General features: G+C 36.9%; 3 protein-coding genes across 3 annotated transcripts; 1 reads left to right on the top strand and 2 right to left on the bottom strand.

The window, feature by feature from the left end:
* Positions 1-965: 965 nt before the first annotated feature.
* Positions 966-2,408, bottom strand: LOC116028840 (protein FLOURY 1-like). Its single transcript, XM_031270667.1, has one exon. The coding sequence runs from the start codon at positions 2,143-2,145 to the stop codon at positions 1,177-1,179; it is 969 nt and encodes a 322-aa protein (XP_031126527.1). The 5' UTR covers positions 2,146-2,408; the 3' UTR covers positions 966-1,176.
* A 4,353-nt stretch (positions 2,409-6,761) lies between these two features.
* Positions 6,762-8,047, top strand: LOC116029045. The gene has a single exon (XM_031270925.1). It carries the CDS (start codon positions 6,762-6,764, stop codon positions 7,911-7,913), a length of 1,152 nt encoding a protein of 383 aa, XP_031126785.1. The 3' UTR covers positions 7,914-8,047.
* Positions 8,048-8,079: 32 nt separating this feature from the next.
* Positions 8,080-10,814, bottom strand: LOC116028931 (L-type lectin-domain containing receptor kinase IX.1-like). Its single transcript, XM_031270788.1, has one exon. It carries the CDS (start codon positions 10,365-10,367, stop codon positions 8,298-8,300), a length of 2,070 nt encoding a protein of 689 aa, XP_031126648.1. The 5' UTR covers positions 10,368-10,814; the 3' UTR covers positions 8,080-8,297.
* Positions 10,815-21,663: the final 10,849 nt, after the last annotated feature.

The raw sequence follows: 21,663 nt of genomic DNA, 5'->3' as shown, positions 1-21,663 counted from the left end.
ACCAAGACGCGAAGTGTTAATTGAATTGTCACAATTTGTAATGATCCCATATTGAGATTGCATCTTTTGGAGAAATTCTGGAGGGACTTTATCCCTTGCTGATTGTTGATATTGTAAATATCGCAAGAAAGTAAACCAACTTAACCCATAGCTGATCAGTCCAAACTAAGAAGGCCAATAAGCCACTTCCATTGAAAGTTGAACTTGAAAGTTTGTAGTTACCAAGCAAACAACCTACCCAACTTGGTCCCATCATGCAACATATCTACCGGAATCTGGTCCAGAAAAAGGGGCAGACACACAGAAAATCCCTTTTGCATGAGCATGGTAGTTCAGGGTATTTATAGAAGAAAGCATAATAGAAAAAGTGAAGGGGGTATTCTGAAGGGGAGAGCTTGATAAAATCTTGCTGTGACTAGAAGTAAACCAACAGATCCTATCATCCAAACACATACTGACATACTGTTAGAGTGTTAGATAATAGAAGGTGGTCTGGATCACTGATACCTTCTCTCGCTAAATCAACAATGGACTGTTCCAAGAGTGACACAAGATAATATGCAGTTTTTAGAGTCTCTAATTAAAGACATGTTATGTTTCAGACCACTAAACATCAGTTTAAGAACTGATTACAAGCCTTTTCTATCATATCACACCTGTGACCTGCCACATGAATGATTAGAATGAAGATTTCAACAGTGCTTTATACTCCACAAACATAAAACAGCTAAAAGTCATTCAATAATCCATGTCATATTAGTCATTTATTGTCACCATAAAACTAAAACAGTATATTTACATAGGAGCATGATCTCACTATTTCAGCTTTTCTCAAAGTGAAATGAAAGAGTCACAATTTCAGATTGTTATATCAAATGGTTGTGTCCACATGTTTTCTGGTCTGTGATGAAGATAGGCCAGTTAATTGTGTACTTGATCTATCTCTACATAATGGCTAAAAGTCATTCAAGAATCCAAGTCATACTAGTCATTTATTGTCACCATAAAACTAAAATGGCATATATACATGGGAGCATGATTTCTGCTATTCTCAAAGTGCAACAAAACAGTGACAATTTCAGATTGTTATATCAGATGGCTGTGTAAAACAGTGACAATTTCAGATTTTTATATAGAACTGTTAATTGTGTACTTGATCTATTGCTACTTAATGGCTTACTCAGGTGAGAGATCAAGATCAAGAGAGCTAAAGAGCCTGCAGTGGATCACATCCTCATAGTTGACATTAGGGGAACTCCAAGATAATTCCTCATCTTCAGAGTGGTCCCCTTCATAGTTCCTCATAAAAAGCTTTGATCTTTTCCTACGCAATCTCAGTTGGTCCTCCGAAACACTACTTTCTGCCTCGTGCTTCAACACAAGCCATTGCAGTGATTGAATCACTTCTTGGTCATGGAGTTGCTTCTCCTCAGCCAAGCTTTTATACTGTCTGGACTCCATTTCTATCATGCTCTTTTCATTCTGAAGGCGCAGAATCATCGCCATGGCTTCCTGTGCTGCGCTAGCTGCGGCCATTCTTTCCTTCTCGAGCTCCAAGTGAACAGACTTGGCCTTCGTTCTTTCCATCCTCACCATTTTTCTCAGCGTCATAACATCAAACACCTTATCTTCATCAGAACGTTCTTCTCTTTCTTCTTCCTCCACATCATTGGCACCACAAAATTCATCATCTGAATCACTTCCTTTAGTTTTTTCTTCCAACATATCAGTTTTCGATGGTGCATTACAATTCTTCAGCGATCTAGATAACCCGCATTTGCAAGCTCCAGCCTTTGAGCCACGACGCCAATCGAAATAATCTCTTGAGCAAAACCCACATCTGCATTCACTTGATTTCCCCCTGAAATGGCACGGAGACGTATTATTCAACCCCTTGCAAAACCAACTGAATTGCAAGGCCTTGAACCCCAGTCCAAAAAGCAATAACAAACCCAACAGCTTGAAGAAGTCCCCAAAACACCCAAAAACCAAAAACCCACATCCAAAATCGAAATTCAATCCCAGATGCCTCAAACAAGCAACACAATCCATCATCATAACCCCGAGAAAGCACGCCAAGAATCTCCGGTAGAATTCAAGAACACATATAGCGAGTGGCAGACACAGATGACCAAGAATCTGCATGAGCGTCTGATGATTAAAATTGCAAAATTGTTCAGTTCCAGAATGCCAGTTTTCTGATAGACGGGGTTTACAGAAAATAACTGGACCGCACTAAAACTCACTTTCGTACTATTTTTGCGGCAATATCAGGAGAACAGAACTCTGCTACGCAGAAGATGAGAACGATCGAAGAAGGATAAGAATGGTGCATCTGAAAATGGGAGAAATGGAGGCGAAAACGACGAGGCTGTAAGGAAGTCTCCAGAGTCAGAGTTAGGACTGCCGCAATATGCTGGATAATGCCGTTCGCGATTTCTGCACCCACGGTTTTATACTTTTTCTAATTTTATACTTACCCTTTTTTCTTTTGCAAAACGAAATAAATTTTTCCTCCTACATTCAGAGTATAGCAATAAATTTGTTAAAAATATTTATTGAAATATTTATCGTACCAACAAGTGAATATTAAGATAATGTTTACTTTTTACCAAATTTGTTTTCTATTAATTATTTTCAATTGTGTATTTTCTATTTAAATTATCAGAATATCATATCGATTATGATATTGAAAGTACTATATAATTGTAATCGTGCATTAACAAAATAATAAAAATTAATTTTTTTAGTGAGACTAATATTTGTGTAAACTTTTTGGTAACAATTTCTATGACAGTTTGAATTCCACTTTCATTAATAATTGATACTATTGCAAGACTTTTTCTTATAATGGCTAAATATATATTACAAGTGCAAGAGGATCCTCCAGGTTGCATTCAACCATCATTGATTGTTGATATTATTATGTAATTTTATCATAATTTTGTATGTCATAAATTAGTTAATGATACTACGTATTATCTTACCCCTAATTTTTTTACAAAACATATGCACGTAATACAATAATGTAAAAAGTAATTTATTATTAGACTAATATCACATTTTTTTTAAGTGCTACTGAAGCTCGAACCCACTCCCTTCCACATGGGAGTGTACACGGGGTGCCACTTGACCACAAGGTCTTTGGCAAAGTAATATTACATATTCTCATTGTATACTACTAAATTTTTTTTATTTCTTATTTAAGGGGTTGTTTGGTTGGGTGTAATTTGGTTGGAGTTGTAATTCATTGAATTTCAATTCAATGAATTCGACAATTACAGTGTTTGGTTGCAATTCTCTCCAAATGCAATTCTCTCCAAATGGTGAATTACAATTCATGGGGTACCCCCCATGAATTGTAATTCGGTGGAGAGGAGGGGCAATTATATGGGTGTAAAGACCATTTTGCCCCTCCTCTCAATCCTTTGTCTTATTTATTTATTTATTTAAATTTTTGAAATTATTATTATTATTATTATTGAAAGAATTATTATTATTATTACTATACTTATTATTATTATTATTTTGAAAGAATTATTATTATTATTATTATTAATACTACTACTACTAAGGGCATTTTAGTCATTCTGTCGTTTCGTACCTCTCAATTTCCTTTACTCCTATTCCTGCGTACCAAACACTGTAATTCTAATTCCTACATTATTCATTGAATTACAATTCCAACGAATTACAATTCTTTTCCCCCCTAATTCCATCCTCCCAACCAAACGCCCTGTAAGTGGTTTAATGACTCTGCTCTTATTTTCCCAACCAATATGAGCATAACTTTTTTTTTTTCTTCTATCAATTAAATTATGAGAAGTAGTGAAAAACTTACTAGGTCAAAGTCTATCTACCATTTTACATTTTTGGTGTTGCATTGCATGCGGAAAAAGCAACATAGTCAGTGCCTTACACAAAGCACAATGAAGAAGAAGACCCCTTTTTAGGTTAGATCAGATTATCAGAAAGAACAATATTTAAAGAATTTATATATTTATTTCTCTGGAATGTACAACTGACATCCGCAAATTTGTCTCTTTTGGCTCAACATACAAAGAGAATCTGTGTATTTCCAATTCCAAGGGAGATAGAGCTGCTTAATTGCTCTGTCTCACTGAATACTGTTTGTCGATTTCAAGAAAATGCTATAAACAAAAACAAAAAAAGAAAAAGAGAACAAATTTAGTCCTCAGATAATTGTATGTGAACTACAATGTTTTGGATCATATCATTTGATGATTTCTGTTAATCTGGAAAAGAAAAAAGGAACACATATCATATACAAATGTAGTATGGTAGGTGGCTGGTTTACTGGTGCAACAAAACTTGGGCATCAAGAAGTCAACTATCCTTTCTGCTAAAAAATACAGGTGAAGTACAGGTGGGACTTGGAGGATACGTTTACAAATTGCATATATATGCAACTCAGCCTTGACTTCAAGATATGTCTCAGATCAGAACTTCTCATCAAATATCAAAACATGGCCCCTAGGAAGAAGAAAGATTTACTGCCAAGTAAACAGGGCTTATGTTCAGAGCAATGGCCAAATCTTCCCCAGCAGCTACTCAACTTCATTGGAAGAAAACCTCATTTGAAGTTGATCCAAAATGTAGGCTCTGCTGGTGTCACGATATCGTGGAAAATTGGAACGAACCGATGTAATGTTCCTAGTTTTAAAGCCCCACTGCTTGAACTTTATCATGCTGATCATCAATGCCATGATAAGTACACTCTCAGCATCTCATTTTATCAAGGTTTTTATCAGTGGTGGTGGAGAAGTAGAAGGCCATCACAGGAAAGTTGGGACCAGTTTCTTGGTTGTTCTCATGGCCTGATTTTGACCCCTTTCTATTTTTTGGATCCCACCAAAGCCTTTCTTCGCACAACGTGCCTTCCGTCCTGGGATTCTCAGGTTCCAATCAGAAGTGCCACTTTATCTTCATTTCCAATGGATCCTAATGGCTGCAATGTGATGGCCATCACAGGCTGTGCTTCTCCTGCTTTCGCAGTTTCTCGTATTGAGTGCTTTACTGAAAAAAGATGGTGTTATTTCAAGGCACTGGAGTGGTCTAAGAAGGACATTACCCTCATTGATCCCAATGATTCAGAGCAGAAACTCATGAAATTCACCAATGTAGTTGGCTACACTGGCAAATTTTATGCATTGACTCTACAGGGAACCCTGGCAGTAATAGAAGAAGTTAATAATTCTCAGTTTCATATCACAAACTTATGCAGAAGGCGTGCTGTTCCTTCAATGCCATCAAAGCGTTTCACCGAGTACTTACTCGAATCCAGTGGGGAAATCTTGTTGGTTTTCCTCATACGCAGAAAATCAGTCATGTCTGTGGATCATGTTGAGGTATTGAAGCTTCAGCTTGGGGATGAACTCTCATGGATAAAGATGGAAAGTCTTGGTGATAGGACATTGTTTGCAGGGATTAATAGCTGCATGTCTGTCACTGCAACCCAAGTGGGTTGCAGAAGAAACTCTATTTACATCACTCATCTCTCAAAGGATTCTTGGAGGCTATATGACATGGAAACTGACAGGATTTTGCCCTGTTATGACTATAATGGTTCTGAACTTAAATCTCCAAAATGGGAAGAGCCCACAGATGTGCAGTAAAATAATGTTAGATGAAATCTGTCATCATCATAAGTCCATTTTTCTGTTTATTGCAAAACTTTATATGTTATACAGTACAACAAAACTCTTAAATTGTGTTCATGAATAAGATGTACTATATTATAATTTTTAATTTATTTTTTTAACCGGTAGATGTTCAAATTAGGCTTTGTGGTCTTCATAGAAGCTCCTTCTATTATTTTTTCCAATTCTGTCTGAACCACTTTATTCGACATTCATAAGGTGAAATATAATTAAAATACCAAGATATTGCTTGACGGAGAAAAGCATAGCAGCTTTTGTCACACTGCGTGAGTCTTGATCTTTCAGATTTCCTTTGTGCCTTTGGATCGCCGAGTCATGCCATCATACTTCCAACTGGTTCCTTTTCACTTTCTTGATTTCTCGCGATTCTCAAAATACACATGTCTCAATAATGACTTCAAAACATATTTAATTGTGCTCCAATTTGCATGATTTTACCATCAATGCCTCCAAATCACCCTAATGACACAAAGTATCAAATAAGCACATACTTAATTTTCAATTAACACAAAATTATATGAGTTTGATGTCAAATATGCACAAAAAAAGAATAGTAAGAATTCACACTCATCAAAGGAGAAACACAATAATACCCAGGCAACAACCCAACAAATTCTGAAATGGCCTCAAAGAGAGGTTCAGTCAAGGAGATTACTTCAGAACTTCAGATATCAATTTCTCACTATCATCTACAGCGTTATTTATTACAGATACAACTAAAAACCCAGGCAACAACCCAACAAATTCACTCTTACAACAAGAAACTGAACTCTTACTAAGGTTGTTTCCTTTTCATTATGTTCTGGTTTGTTATTGGCTTCTATATTGGCTGGTGTGATCAATTCTTGACAAAGAAACTAGCTGTAGGTGGTGTTCTTAGATCAGAGTCTTGACCAGGTTTTGTGGTGGAACAAAACTTGGGCATCAAGAAGTCAACTATTTCTGCTAAAACATACAATTAATAATATATAACAGTACAGCTGGGACTTGGAGGGTACGTTTACAAATTGCATATATATGCTACTCAGCCTTGACTTCAAGATATGTCTCAGATCAGAACTTCTCATCAATTATCAAAACATGGCCCCTAGGAAGAAGAAAGACTTACTGACAAGTGAAAAGGGCTTATGTTCAGAGCAATGGCCAAATCTTCCCCAGCAGCTACTCAACTTCATTGGAAGGAAACCTCATCTGAAGTTGATCCAAAATGTAGGTTCTGCTGGTGTCACAAAATCATGGAAAATTGAAACAAACCGATGTCGATGTGTTCCTAGTTTTAAAGCCCCAGTGCTTGAACTTTACCAGGAGGATCATCATTGCCATGGGAAGACTTGCCAGTACACTCTCAGCATCTCATTTTATCAAGGTGGCTATTACTGGTGGGGGAGAAGTAAACCTGAGAGAAGCTGGGAGCAGTTTCTTGGTTGCTCTCATGGCCTGATTTTAACCTCTTACTCTCTTTTGGATCCCACCCGAGTCTACGGTAGCACGTGCAGTCTTCCTTCCTGGGATGCTCAGATTCCAATCAAAACCACTGCCCTATCTTCATTTCTAATGGATCCTAATGGCTGCAATGTGATGGCTATCACAGGCTGTTCTTCTCCAGCTTTTTCTGTTTCTCGTATCGAGTGCTTGAAGAGGAAAAGATGGTTTTTGTTCAGGGCACTGGAGTGGTCTAAGAAGGACATCACCCTCATTGATCCCAATGATTCAGAACAGCAACTCATGAAATTCACCAATGTAGTTGGCTGCAGTGGCAAATTTTATGCATTGACTCTGCAGGGAACCCTGGCAGTATTACAAGAAGTTGATTCTCAGTTTCATATCACAAAGTTATGCAGAAGGCGCGCTGTTCCTTCAGTACCATCAAAGCGTTTCACCGAGTACTTACTCGAATCCAGTGGGGAAATCTTGTTGATTTTCCTCATATGCAGAAAATCTGTCATGTCTGTGGATCATGTTGAGGTCTTGAAGCTTCAGCTTGGGGATGAACTCTCATGGATAAAGTTGGAAAGTCTTGGTGATAGAACATTGTTTGCAGGGATTAATAGCTGCATGTCTGTCACTGCAAGCCAAGTGGGTTGCAGAAGAAACTCTATTTACTTCAGTCATAGATCAATGGATTCTTGGAGGCTATATGACATGGAAACTGACAGCATTTTGCCTTGTTATGACTATAATGGTTCTGAACTTAAATCTCCAAAATGGGAAGAGCCCACAGATGGGCAGTAAAATAATGTGAGATGAAATCTGTCATTGTTGTGTATGTCTCATATGTACTGGAAGATGACGTGTTCTGATCTTTGTAACCCTGGGTGTTTTACACTTTTACCACAACAATTAATAAAATAATAGTTTCGTGGAGATCAGATAGGCACATTGTTGAACCACGTAAATCTGTCTTCTTTATTTTCTGTCATTGTTATTGTTAATCTCAACAGTCAGTCCATTTTTCTCTTTATTGCAAAACTATATATTGTAATGTGTTACAGAGTACAAAACTTCAGAGATACACTAACAAGAATTACACTCTACTTATAGTGAGCAGACTTTACAACAACTTAGTGGTTTCCTATGAATAAAGATTCACAAGCAGATGAATCCATTAACCATCCCTTATGAAGAAAATGAAGAGGTGGCACCAATGGAAAATGAAAATGAAGAAGTTGGCAGACTGGCATTAGAAACAGGAGTAGATGCAGGATACGTCGCAATAGGCATCTTTGATGGAAGAATAGGCGGGGGAGATTCAAACTTAAGAACGCGCACCACTTGTTGAATTGAGGGTCTTAGAGCGTAATCGGGATGAGCACACCAGAGCCCGACGATCATGAGGCTTTTCATTTCTTGCTCATCGAAAACCGAGCATAGTTTTGGATCTGCAGCCCCAAGAATTGTGCCTGATCCATAAAGTTCCCAAACCCACTCTACTAGCAAAACCTTGTTTGGTTCAGCCCTTGGCTCAATAGGCTTTCTCCCACAGGCAATTTCAAGAGCCACAATGCCAAAGCTATATATGTCTGTTTCTCTGCTGGCTTTCCCTGTCAAGACAGATTCTGGGGCAATGTACCCCATCGTGCCCGCCAATGTTGTGGTTTGCGCTCCCTTTTCGTGATCAACCAGCCTTGCCAACCCGAAATCCCCGAGTTTAGCATTAAACCCTTTGTCCAACATAACATTGCTGGACTTAACATCTCTATGCAGCACACATTGCTCCCATTCTTCATGCAAATACAGCAGAGCCGACGCGAGGCCCATAGCAACCTTGTACCTCAAATCCCACGTTAACAGATCCGTCTTGCTGAACAGAAACCGATCGAGGCTGCCATTTGGAAGCAGCTCGTACACGAGAAGTAAATCGTTTTTCTCGTGGCACCAGCCAACCAATTGCACCAGATTCTTGTGCCTCAGTTTACTGATGATCTTTACTTCTGATGCATACTCTTTTATCCCTTGGTTAGACGTTCTCGAAACCCTCTTAATCGCAACGTGCAAGTTCATCTCCCGAAGAAACCCGAAATAGACACTCCCAAATCCGCCTTGTCCAAGCTTCTTCGTCTCCGCAAAGTTTGTGGTTGCACGTGACAGCTGCTTGTAGGAAAACTTCATAGGTATAGGCCCAACTCCACTGCCAATTTCATCATACAAAACCGAGTTAACAACAGAAAAACTACTCATTTTCTCTCCCTCCCTCCTCTTCTGTATCACCCCAGCCAGGATTAACAGCAAAACCATCACAAAAAACCCACCAAAAATCAATCCCACCAACCCTTTTTTACTAAGATGATGCCCATGATGCCTGATAAGATTAGATTGGTTTTCTGAATCCTCAGAGCTGTTTATACTGGAACTAAAACTCCACGAGGTAATAATGTTCTGTTCTGTGACAATCCCAGTGCTGGCTGAGAACCCAATTGTGACATGATCTGTGAGATGGGCTCTAAAATCAATTTTATACTCAAGCCTACCAAGTCCCCCAGGATTAGAAGAATTGGTGAAAAGAACACTCAAAATTTTCTTCACGCCATTATAGACAATTGAAGCTTTCTGCTCTCCACGCCCAATCTCACTCCCATCAACCCATCCCACACTGCAAACAGATATCACGGAATTGACATCCACACCCACATGAGGACCGGTTTCAACATCCCATCCATTCTGATGCGTATCAAACTCCACAGCAACGAACCCTTTTGAGTTATTAGTATTACTATGCACAATTTGTTCAGGATTGATCCCAATCCCTAGCCCACCCCCTGCGTTTAAATGCGAAAGGGGAAAGAGATTTGAAGCAAGAAAGAATGTAAGGCCGTCACCAATTGGCGGGCTCGAATCTGGACCGTGTGATTTGCTCGAAGTTGCGGTTGGGATTGGTTTGATCAAGAACGAGAAGTTGGTGGTGAAGCTCGCGAGGCTTCCCGTGGCGTTATCCCAGAGATGCATTGGGTGTCTGTAGGTGGCTCGGCCGGTGTTGTTGCACTTGTCCTCATCGTACTGGTACGAGGTTAGCTGAATATGTCCGTCCGAGGAAGTAGAAGCACTGCCGTCATAGTTTATGTAATCGTCGTTTGGAATGGAACTGGGAAAGCTGAAACTTAAACCTGCAGAAGCCTCCGGAATTAATGGAGGAATGAACAGCGTGCATGTTAACAAAACAGAAAAAGTAGTCAACGAAATCATAATCATGCATATATCATCAAAGATTGCAAATGATATGATTTTTTTTTGGTTGCCAAAAGGTATCTGCCCTCTGTAGCCAGAAGATTAATCCTCCGTTCCAATGGTCAGCCCTCCAGCCAACAGCCGATAGTTAGAAGACTAATCTTCAGTTCCAACGGTCAGTCCCTCCAGCCAGCCGATATCCAGAAGATTAATCCTCCTTCTGAACGGTACTAATCTTCTGTCTCAACGGTAAGCACACTAAGTGGTACGGGACTGGCCAAATGATTTGCAAATGATACGATGGTGCAGAACTATCTTGAAGGTAGAGGTGCCGGGAAAAATGGCGGGGCCGGAGTTTTCAGAAACAGTCAGCCGGCGACAACCTTGTACAAGGGGTTTCGATCACTAGTGGGTTTTGTAGTCAATACATGGTGACAGAGATTAGAAGAGAAAGAATATGCGCCGTTTACTCGTGGAAAATTGGAGTATGGTTTGGTTAGAAGACTATAATTCGTCAGAGTCAATGTTTGAGTAATCAAATCTGATCCGCAGCTCACATTACACCTTCATTAGTATAGGAATCACGATTTTCTTTTTTTGGTTTCATTCATAAAGCTCGAATGTCCCTATCCTCTTAAATATGTTCTCCCAATTCCCATTTACCTAACAAACAAGATCATTCCCAGTCAGGGTGTGTTCGAAAGAAAGTGACTCATTCATACTTAATCAAAAGTCAGTGTTTTCATCTTGACTTTGAATATGAAGCATCCTTAAATCTCCAGGCCAGTATCTCATCTAATAGAGATAGAATTAGTCACTATCCCACCTAATAGATGTGGGATTAGTCACTGAATGATCATGTTGTGTGGCCTTTTTGCATCATTCTCTATGCTCAGAAAGAGCATCTATACTACACAATTCAACATTTAAAAGAGTCTTGTATATATAGTGGTGTAAATCAACTTTTTTTTTTTCAGACAAGTGATTGTTTCAAGTCTTTCCATCCTCATTTTTAAATTAAAACAGATATACTTTAAGAAATACTTTCTTATTCACTATTATCTATTTTCAACCTACAAATCTCTTCATTACCAAAAACGAATCCACCTTGACTCCATACAAATTAAAAATAGACCCACATATATTTGTATAACTAATATATATAGCAACTTATAATACCATTTTAGCTATTTTCTCCGACATCAATTTGCCCTGTTATGACTATAATGGTTCTTAACTGAAATCGGAGGACGACCCGCAACAACCTTAATTGTATTGACGTAACAATTGTGCCGTCTCACTATTGGGCATGTTGGATATTTATATAGTAATGGATATTATGTCTACCATGCAAGTTTAAATAATATTTGGAGTTGTGGAGTTATAAGTATTATTTAGTTTGGTGGAGTTGATTTTGGATGATCGAGAGATACCTCGAGAGGTCAGTTTATTCGAAAGATCAGTTCGCGGAACATCGGTGTCTCGAGAGATAGGAATGTTCGAGAGATACATCGAGAGATCAGTTCGATCGACAGATGTCTCGATAGTCTTTTTGTAAACTTCCAACTCTCGAGAGATGCGAATCTGTGAAGCGTTCTATGACTCGAATGTTGATCTGATATATGTAAGGGTAAGTATTGTACACATGTTTTAGTATCTCTTGTTTTGCAACAAGTATATTGCATTGGGGATATTAAGACTATAATGTGTTTTAACACGTTTATCATGCATGGGTACGTAACTTACGTAAACCGGATTATCCTATCCAAAATCGGTTGGAAGTTCAAAATTATGGTTGAAGGTGGTTTACCAACAGCCATAAACTTCCAGTAAACTGCTCCCAACGGTTAGAATTTTCTCTATAAATTCTAGGGAGTTTCATCTGATGAAGGGTGCAAGTTTTTGCATTCTATCAAGTTATTTCACGGTTCAAATCTCTCCTAAAGTTTCTTTTCAAGCAACAAAGAACTTTGTTTCATCTTCTTGTATCCCATAAGATTTAGTCTTGAAACCTCGTTGCTTTGTGAGAGGGAAGATTAAAAGCTTATAGGAAAGTGATATCACGCCTAAAGATCTCATTTCCTCGTTACTGTTATTCCTCATATTCTCCATCAATAAACCAACAGGGCATTGTGGATACATGCTAACAGGGATAGAATTGAACCCTTTACTGGTGGAAATTTGGAGTATGGTTTGGTTAGAAGGCTATAAGCTAAGTTTTGAAAGTCAATTTTTTTGGTAATCATATCCGGTATCTAATACTCACATTACACATTTATTAATATGTGCTTGAGCATATATAAGGTACTAGTATACTACCTCGTCCTTTTTTTATGTGTCTGATTTAATTAACGAGTTATTTTTAATGCAATTTTTCATAATATTAAGTTCAATAATAGTACATTTCAAAAAAAAAAAAAAGTTCAATAATAGTACTCAAAAAAAAGTTTAATATTACTCTCTGTCCCATTTTATCTGTCTTACTTACTACTCATTGGTCAAACAAACTATTTCTTCTTTGTTTATTTTCTTTATTATTTTTTACTTATTTTTAAATTTTATTTTTTGTGTTTAATAATACTTTTAGTGTAGTTTCTAAAAATATAAATTTTATATATTAATACTAAAATTAATATTATGAAAAGTTGAATTAAAAATAATCTCAGTCAAGCCTCGTTAGCCGAATCAGACACATAAAATGGAACGGAGGGAGTATTATATAAAATTTATATAATTTAGAAACTACATTAAAATACTATTAAAGAAAAATTAAATATAAAAATAATTAAAAATATTTTTAAAAACAAGAGAAGACATATAACATGTGTTAGTTTCATTCATAAAACTCAATCATAAGAGTCAAATAAACACATCTATTATCCTAGATTCCCAGATGACTCAATTAACACCCAAGTCCTATTGAATACTTTTACTTCAAAATTTAATGCAATCTCTATTTTTTGTATGGTTATTGTCAGATAATCCATCATTATGATAATTTGAAAGTTAAATTATTAATTAAAAAAACAAAAAAGAAAAAAACCTAAGACAACTTACCAAGACGAATGCGTCGTCAACTCCTCTAAATTAGACTAGGGTGTCATTTTACACCAAACAGAGAATACAATTGCCTCTTCCGTCTTAAACTAGACGGAGGAAGCTCAACATATTAAATAAAAAATTAAATAAATTTTTTTGCCTTAGGTCACTATTAACTTATAAAAAATTGAGATTGTATTTTTTTTTTTGAAGTAAAAGTATTAATTTTTTTTTCTTTTTTAGGGTGTGTTTGGAAAGCAAGAAAATGGTTTCTGGAAAATGATTTCTGGAAAATAGGTCATTTTCCAGAAAATATTTTCCTTTCTTGTGTTTGGATGAAGAGTAGAAAATTGACATGGTGTGTTTGGCTCATTTTCCAGAAAATAGACAAAAAAATTAACAAAATTGTAGAAAAAATACATCAAAAACAAATTAAACTAGTCGGTCACACCCAGAAACAGTGGCCGACTGGTTTCTGGCCGGAAACCAGTATGGCCGGACTGGTTTCGAGCAACCAGTCTCGGCCAGACTGACCAGTCTGCGACTGGTTTCGAGAAACTAGTCCGCCGACTGGTTTCAAGAAACCAGTCCACCGACTGGTTTCTTGACCAGTCCACGGACTGGTTTCAAGAGACCAGTCCGCCGATCGAAATAAATAAATAAATTTTAAAAAAAAAAACATGCAGGTCGCTGCTCTGGTTTCCGGCAGAAACCAGAGCAAGCCGCCGGAAACCAGAGCAAGGTGACTTCCGCCCAAGCGAAGTCGTCATTTTCCTTGGGGCGGAAAATGACTTCCGCCCAAATTTGGCAGAAATCATTTTCCGCCAAAAGAGCCTTGTTTTCCCCAGTCAACGGAAATCATTTTCCGTTGACTGGGTTTTCCCATGGTTGCCAAACACCCAAAGTCCGGAAAATGATTTCCGGAAATCATTTTCCGGGCTTCCAAACACACCCTTAGTTTAAAAGTATTAATTACACAAATTGAAATAGTAAATACGGCCACTTTATCCTAGCTTATTCTTAAAACTCAAATTTTATAAGGATGGTTTAAATCGAAAGGGGAGATAATGTCAAAGTCATTGCCGGTCTTCCAACCACATTTTTCTATCCTCTTAAATTTCCACACAGACTAACGGGCGGTGTCTATATTGTGACGAAGTAACCAACTTCTTCTGCTTTTTAAAACGATAACCAACCACCAATCAAGCAATTGTTATACCATGGACCAAGATTCTCACTGTACTATGAACCTTAATTCAAGTGTTTGCATTTTATGTAATAACTTTTTGTGTGTTGTGTTATTAAATTATGTACCTTATAATTATGTGTTTTGTACCTAGAACAAATTAATAATTGTGTCTTATCTTATGAATTTATGTGTCTTGTGTTGTGAAATTTTGTGCTTATGAACACAAATTGTGTATCTAAATCAGATTTGAAAAATAAGTAAATATATAACATGTTTATTTGTATTATGAAATTCTGTATTTGATGGATTTTAATAACCCGGGTGGTCCGAATTACAAAACCCGATTAAATAATAGGGGTATGACAAGCTAATGGATCACAAGTATACCGCGGGGGTAAAATATATATTGAATTATGTAATGCTATTACAAAGGTTTACAGTGTAATAATAAGACAATTGTGATGAAAGTAAGTGAAGATGTCCTAACAAGATAACCAGCGAGCTTTTATATCAGCCCAAGGTGTAACTGATCCGGAGAAAACGCAGGGAAGCACGCCTAACGCCCGGGTCGTAACCGCCGCCGCGAGACTCGGGCCGCGTGCGGACCAAAGAACCCCCGCCACTAGGCCGAGGGGTGGCCTCGGCCGAGGCTGAGCGCTGCGGCCTCAGCCGAGCCCGGACGCTCAGCCGGACTGAGCGTGCTGCGGACCACGCTCAGCCGCGACTGAGCGTGGCTAGCCCGTGGCCGAGGTCAGCCCTCGGCCACGTGGCTGCCCCCGAGTCGTATTCATTCCGGTTCCTTCTTGCCCCGTTCGTGCTCCGCACCCGGTCCTAATTATTCCATCAGTATTTTACGAGTATTAATTTTGTACCTCATATTTTTAGTTTAGCTAGGGTCTATAAATTATAATGTTAAGCTATGTGTTTTGTCTAGTTCATGATATAAATTGTCTCAATCAATGGTCTAGAATCCATCAGACGTGTAAACCAGAGAACACTCGGCACGATGAAGTCGTCTCCAAAATGCAAATAAAAGTTAGGACCCACACATCCCACGTACGCTGCGGGCTGCGGAGCAACGCGTTCAGACACAAGAGTTTATGATTTCTTTCAATTGATATGTCAAATCTATGGATAAGTCAATATTAAAGAAGACCAAATGGCAATTGGCTCGATTGTCCTGCTTTTCCAATTCCCACTTAGCTAACGAACAAGACAATATCAGGCCCAGTTCTGTTTTCTTGGAACATCATCGTGCGTCGTACGTCGTCCAAAGACCAAACTAAATTTCCTCCGGACCCATTGGACCATATATTCTCATTATGTCCTGAATAGCATTCAACAAACCCAACACCGTTAATCTAATAAAAGTTAACAATTTTGATTAGTTAATAATCACTAGATGTAGAGGGCAAATTTTATTGTGGATCGTGGTTCACATAGCAGCGTGAACCAGATTAAAAAATAGTTATTTTAAATTTTCACGTTAACAATGATAGACGAAAAATTCTATTATGATTCGTGTGTGTGTGTGTGTAGGGTCCAGTTCAGGTGAGAATTCGGGTTTGAACCTGTGAACTCCTATACACCGTTGAGATGTGAGATTGAACGCTCGAGATCTGACGAGTAGTGCAATGGTGCATCTAGTTGGTGCAATTGTGCAGTCATGTAGTGATGCAGTGATGTATACTTATCAGGTTAAAATCATTATAAACCACAAGATCAACGGTGCACAATGGTACACAAAATTCACATGTTAAGAGATCAGAGGTTCTCATTTCAACAAACGCCCAGAAAAGAATTGAGATTTAAAAAAAAAAAAAAAAAAGACACCGTGACATTTTTTAAATAATTCAAACTTTGGTGCAAATGTGCAACTAATGGTAACGTTAGGACATTATTTGTCTCCTCTCATAAGCAGTTGATTCTCACCTGATCGGTCTGCACTTAGTCCACCCGTGTTCGGAATTGAACTCGGGTTCTCCCAAAATTCTTCTCACAAAGAGAGCTCACTTGCCACTTGAACTACCTATATATAACTTTTTAAATCTGATAAATTTGAATCTAAATAGAACGAATCCAGATAAATTGTGAATCTCATTTCAAGAAGAGATTTTCTTAGAATGGGATTGCAAAAGAACAAAACAATTGAAACAATTAATACAAAGCATCTATCCATGCATGATGATCCTACAAGTATGATATAAACAATAGATTTGTCTGAATGATCCAAATTTGTTGCAACAATATAATATAAACAGATGACAGATTTGAGATCTCCTAAAATATGTATAAGATAAGTTGATTGCGTTAAAGTAATCTTAATTAATTGTTATAAAGTAAGGTTGTTTGGAGAAGTCTTTCTGCGATAACAGCTCAAGTAATAGATTATTCTTTATTTTTGTTTTCGCTTTTTACAATTTTATGTTCTGTTTCCTTAAATGTCATGTACTTTTGGCTTTAGTGCTAAACAGCCTGTAAATGCTTAATACCATGGGCGCAAGGTTAATAAATAATATATAATGGAAGTACGAGATTCTTGCTATTATATAATTCGTATCCGAACCGTATAATACACGATTTTTATTCGTTGGCTCATCATTAAATTTAATTAAAAACATTTAAACTATCCTGAAATGGGTAGTATAGTGAATGAAACATGATTTAAGTGTAAAAAATTATTAGTTCAATTCTTATCAACTCCCTATGTGATATATATATATATATATATATATATATATATATATATATATATATATATATATACACACACACATACTAGTAATCATATAAGAACCACCTTCCTCGTAATTAAATGAGAACTAATATTGTGCATTAAAAAAAATCTACAAATGAGATTAGTTAGGAAAATTTAACATTCGGGTCATGCTTAATATGCACGTACACATGAATAATTATGCACGCAACAGATGCTCTGTATACATATGTGAATGTTGAATTCCTCTAATTAAGTTTATTCATAAATCTAATTTTGCTGTGAACTTGTGATTCTTATTTATCATTTAAATGAGAGATGAGACACTTGAGATGTTTGAAGTGGTCTAGTGGTACATTATTAATTAACCATCCGTACCAGTCTACGAGAGATCGATGTGCAATGGCGTACTAATTAAACATTAAACTAGATCAACAACCTCGTATCGCTGCTTTATTTTTTCATTTATGCGTTTGATGAGTGACATAATCGCTTACGTAACCACGTTCAAATTTATCGCAAATTAATAGAGACAACTATTTTATTTGTGGTGATCGATTTAGCGCACAACACCTCTTTTGTACTATGACCCAAGGTACTCCATACTTATATTGACAGCATATTAAGCTCCAACAATATATATATATATATATATATATATATATATATATAGTTTTTACTTTAAAATTTAATGTGTAAAATTTTAATATATAATATATTGGGACCAAACTTATATTACGATATAACATAACTAGAAATATTTTAATCAATAATCTATTGAGTTACATTCTATCAAAATCTAAAGTTTGATGTTGAGTTCAAGTTTTAAATGTGACAATGTGAATAATATCTAATTTAAACGTAAGCAATTAAGTTATATATGCTTGTATAAGTACATGCAAGTAGAAAAGATAAAAGATGGTTATAAATAAAAGAAGATGATATATAATGGATATAATCATAGTAATGAATTAGTCTGTAAGTAGAAAATGTTGAGAATGTGATTATAGTGATAGATAGTCAAATAGATGATAGAAATTATATTTTCTTTTTAGAAAACAAAATATAAAAGTTTTACAATTCTGAAATGTTTTTAATTTTAAAAAAGAAAAATTATACTAGTAAACATATTCCTTATTTCCTATTTTTAATTTTGCAATTAATAAATAGACCCAACCTTTTAATACGAGAATTATGATTCTGATAACTCATTTCATAACATTTATTTGTGTTTTGTTCATTAAGTCGATGGCCAGCCTGGCACCATGGTACGATGAAGTTAGCAGAAACCTATGTTTAGTGAGATCCAAATCAAAATTAAAACATTAAAAGTACAAGCTGCTTGCAGTTCAGCTTGTGTTGCAGCCATTGTTTAATAATAATCCGAATGGAAATATAGAGAGAGAGAGAAGAGAAAGAGAGAGGCAAGATCAATGATACGATCCCACATCGGCTCCACAAGAGATTGTAGAGTGGTACTTAAGTTGGGGCCAAACCTCCACTCATGAGCTAGCTTTTGTTGTGGAGTTAGGGTCTTGGCTGGAGTGCCGTATCATTGGTGCTCTTGTTGAGAGGCCGAAGTGTGGTGGGAAAGGGCTACCTGGAAGAGGGCTACCCGGTGCTTGATAAGGTTCAAAGGGAACCGAGAAGAGTCCGGAGTGAAAGCTATCCACTCTTCCAGGCCCGGCCTAGCGGAGGGAGCTATCCAGAGTGAAGTCATCCACTCTTCCGGTGCCGGCCTAGCGGAGGGGGGCTACCTGGTGCTTGATAAGGTCCGTGCCGAGAAGAGTCCGGAGTGTAAGACAAAAAATATGCTTCTCATTTGATCTCTCTCTCACACACACACATATTTATTTATAATTCACACTATAAAAACTTTGTGAAATGGACTAAGTCAAAATAATGTTGACAAGAAGCGAATCTGTAACTTTTAAGTACGTACTAAAAATGTTTAATTTTGTGTAATAGACTTGATCAAAATAATGTTAAAGAAACGAATCTGTAACTTTTATGTACGTAGAATAATCATGTTATACATAATTAATCAACATTTCCAGGCGAATGGAAGCATATTTACAGTCAAAGCAGTGGCATCCGTGCAGATCCATCTCAGTAATTTTTTTTAGTGACGATCAATTTGGTACTTCAATTCACATACACTTAGATATCCAAGAAAGATTTGTCTTAAACTCCACATAATATCGAAGTAAAGTTAATTAATGATGAAGAACTTAACCCTGCATCGTTTGCGTAAATTAAATGCAAAGCTAACGGTGGAAAAATTTTTAATTTAATTTTCAAATCGTTAAAATTATAAATATGTTTGTGGTATGAGTTGTGCAAGTTCTTTTCTATAAGGTGTGACTTGTGAGTTGTTTCAAGTTTAACAACTAAGACGTGATTGACCCACTACGGGTTGCACACTTGCATGTTATTGACTATTGAAATAGAGGCTTTTGATTTGTAAAATTGAATTGAAAAATGATTTGAAAGTGGCTACACAAAAATGAATATAGTAGCCTGAAAGTACGAGGTGTCGGACCTCCATTTTAACCTTCTTTAAGGTGATTAGAGAGATTTTGAATTAAGATTGTGAGTATTTTGTTGGAAAATGTTAATACGTGTGTAAATTCATCATTGGCTACACACCATGATCACTTAGAGCATAATGGATGCTGCTGCTACATGCTTATATTAATATTAATATATTGGATATATGGATGCTGCTGCTACATGCTTATATTAGTATAATATTTAGGTTGTTGCCATTTCATCAATGTATAAAAATGTGATTTTTAAAAGTTATTTTATAGTGCTCTCAAAAAAAAAAAGAAGTTATTTTATAGTTAAATATATGAAATATATTGAGTCCTCGTCTAAATGTCTAAGCCTCAAATGGGGGAATCCGTAATATTTATTCATTTAGTTAGTGGGAATAATTCTTGGTCCATCAATATTGCCTATAATGACTCAACCACTTTCTTTCATGATAAAAGTATTCAGGATTTGACTCCTTTAGCACGCAAATTATATTGTGGACCATGATCATGGCTGATACTGCAGTTGTGTTGAATAGATAGTGCAGTTGTGTTGAAAAGATACTGCAGTTCTGTTGAAAGGAAATTGCAGTTGCGTGGAACAGAGATCGTTCATCCGTTCAACACAACTGCAGTATCATTTCAACACAATTGCAGTATCCGTTCAACACAACTACAGTATCAGTTCAACACAACTACAGTTCCAGACGGATGATACGACCTCTGTTCCGCGCAACTGCAGTTCCCTTTCAACACAACTGCAGTATCTGTTCGACACAACTGCAGTATCAGTTCAACACAACTGCAGTATCAGCCATGATCCATGGTTCACAATGCATTGTGGGTCATGGTCCACGGTATAACGACTGCCTTTAGCAATCCTAACCTTGTATCCGGTTGTTATGCCATGGATCCAGGTCCACTTTGCAAGGTGGACCCAGGTTCATGTTCACAATTTCATAATTTCATATTCATAATTTCATAACTCTACGTTCACAATTTTATAACTCCATGTTTACGGTTTTATAACTTCATGTTCACAATTTCATAGCTTTACGTTTACAATTTCATAACTCCATGTTCAATAGTATAACACAGTTTTTGAATATTTATAACAAATTTGTGAATATATTGATATTTAAAATTGTGAATATTGAGTAAAGTAATTTTGTATATTGATATTTAAAATTGTGAATATAGAGTTCTAAAAGTGTAAAATAGACCCGAGTCCACATTGCAAGGTGGACCCGAGCCCATAGCATAATTTGCCCCTTGCATTCTTGTTGGCCGTTAATTTGGCTGGAGTGATCAAAATTGATAAAAATTGAATAGTCAAGGTATTCAATTAACACTTTTAAAAGTCGTGAATTGCAATTAACAACACCTCTATAATCAATGGACCAAAATGAAAATTTAATGGGGCAGAAAGTGAAATAAATTTGGAAAAACAATTAATCACTAGATTTGGAGCACCAAATCTTTTTTAAGGAAAAACAGTAAAACCTTTGCCCTCCAAGTATTAAGCACCACGTGTCAGTGATCTATAGGGTGGACCGCCGCATCAAAATTCTAAATACTATGCGCCACTTTCTCTGCCCTTTATCCAATCGGAATCGCTCGACACTCCGAGGAAGTCACCCCGACCAACCGCCTCAAGTAGGGAATCAACTCTACTCGCCCCTTAAACCCAACAGTTGTATTCCGAAAATCTCTGAAGATATTTACCGTACTTTTCTAGCGGTCATCAACTCATCATAGGAAACCTGACAGGTGTCGGCGCGTACGGACACCGGTCCCCACGCCCGAGAGTGGGATCTATTTTTAAGGTTTCGGATGTCC

Source organism: Ipomoea triloba, chromosome 9 (assembly GCF_003576645.1).
Source record: "Ipomoea triloba cultivar NCNSP0323 chromosome 9, ASM357664v1".
NCBI lineage: Eukaryota > Viridiplantae > Streptophyta > Magnoliopsida > Solanales > Convolvulaceae > Ipomoea > Ipomoea triloba.
This window is presented reverse-complemented; position numbering and strand designations above follow the sequence as displayed.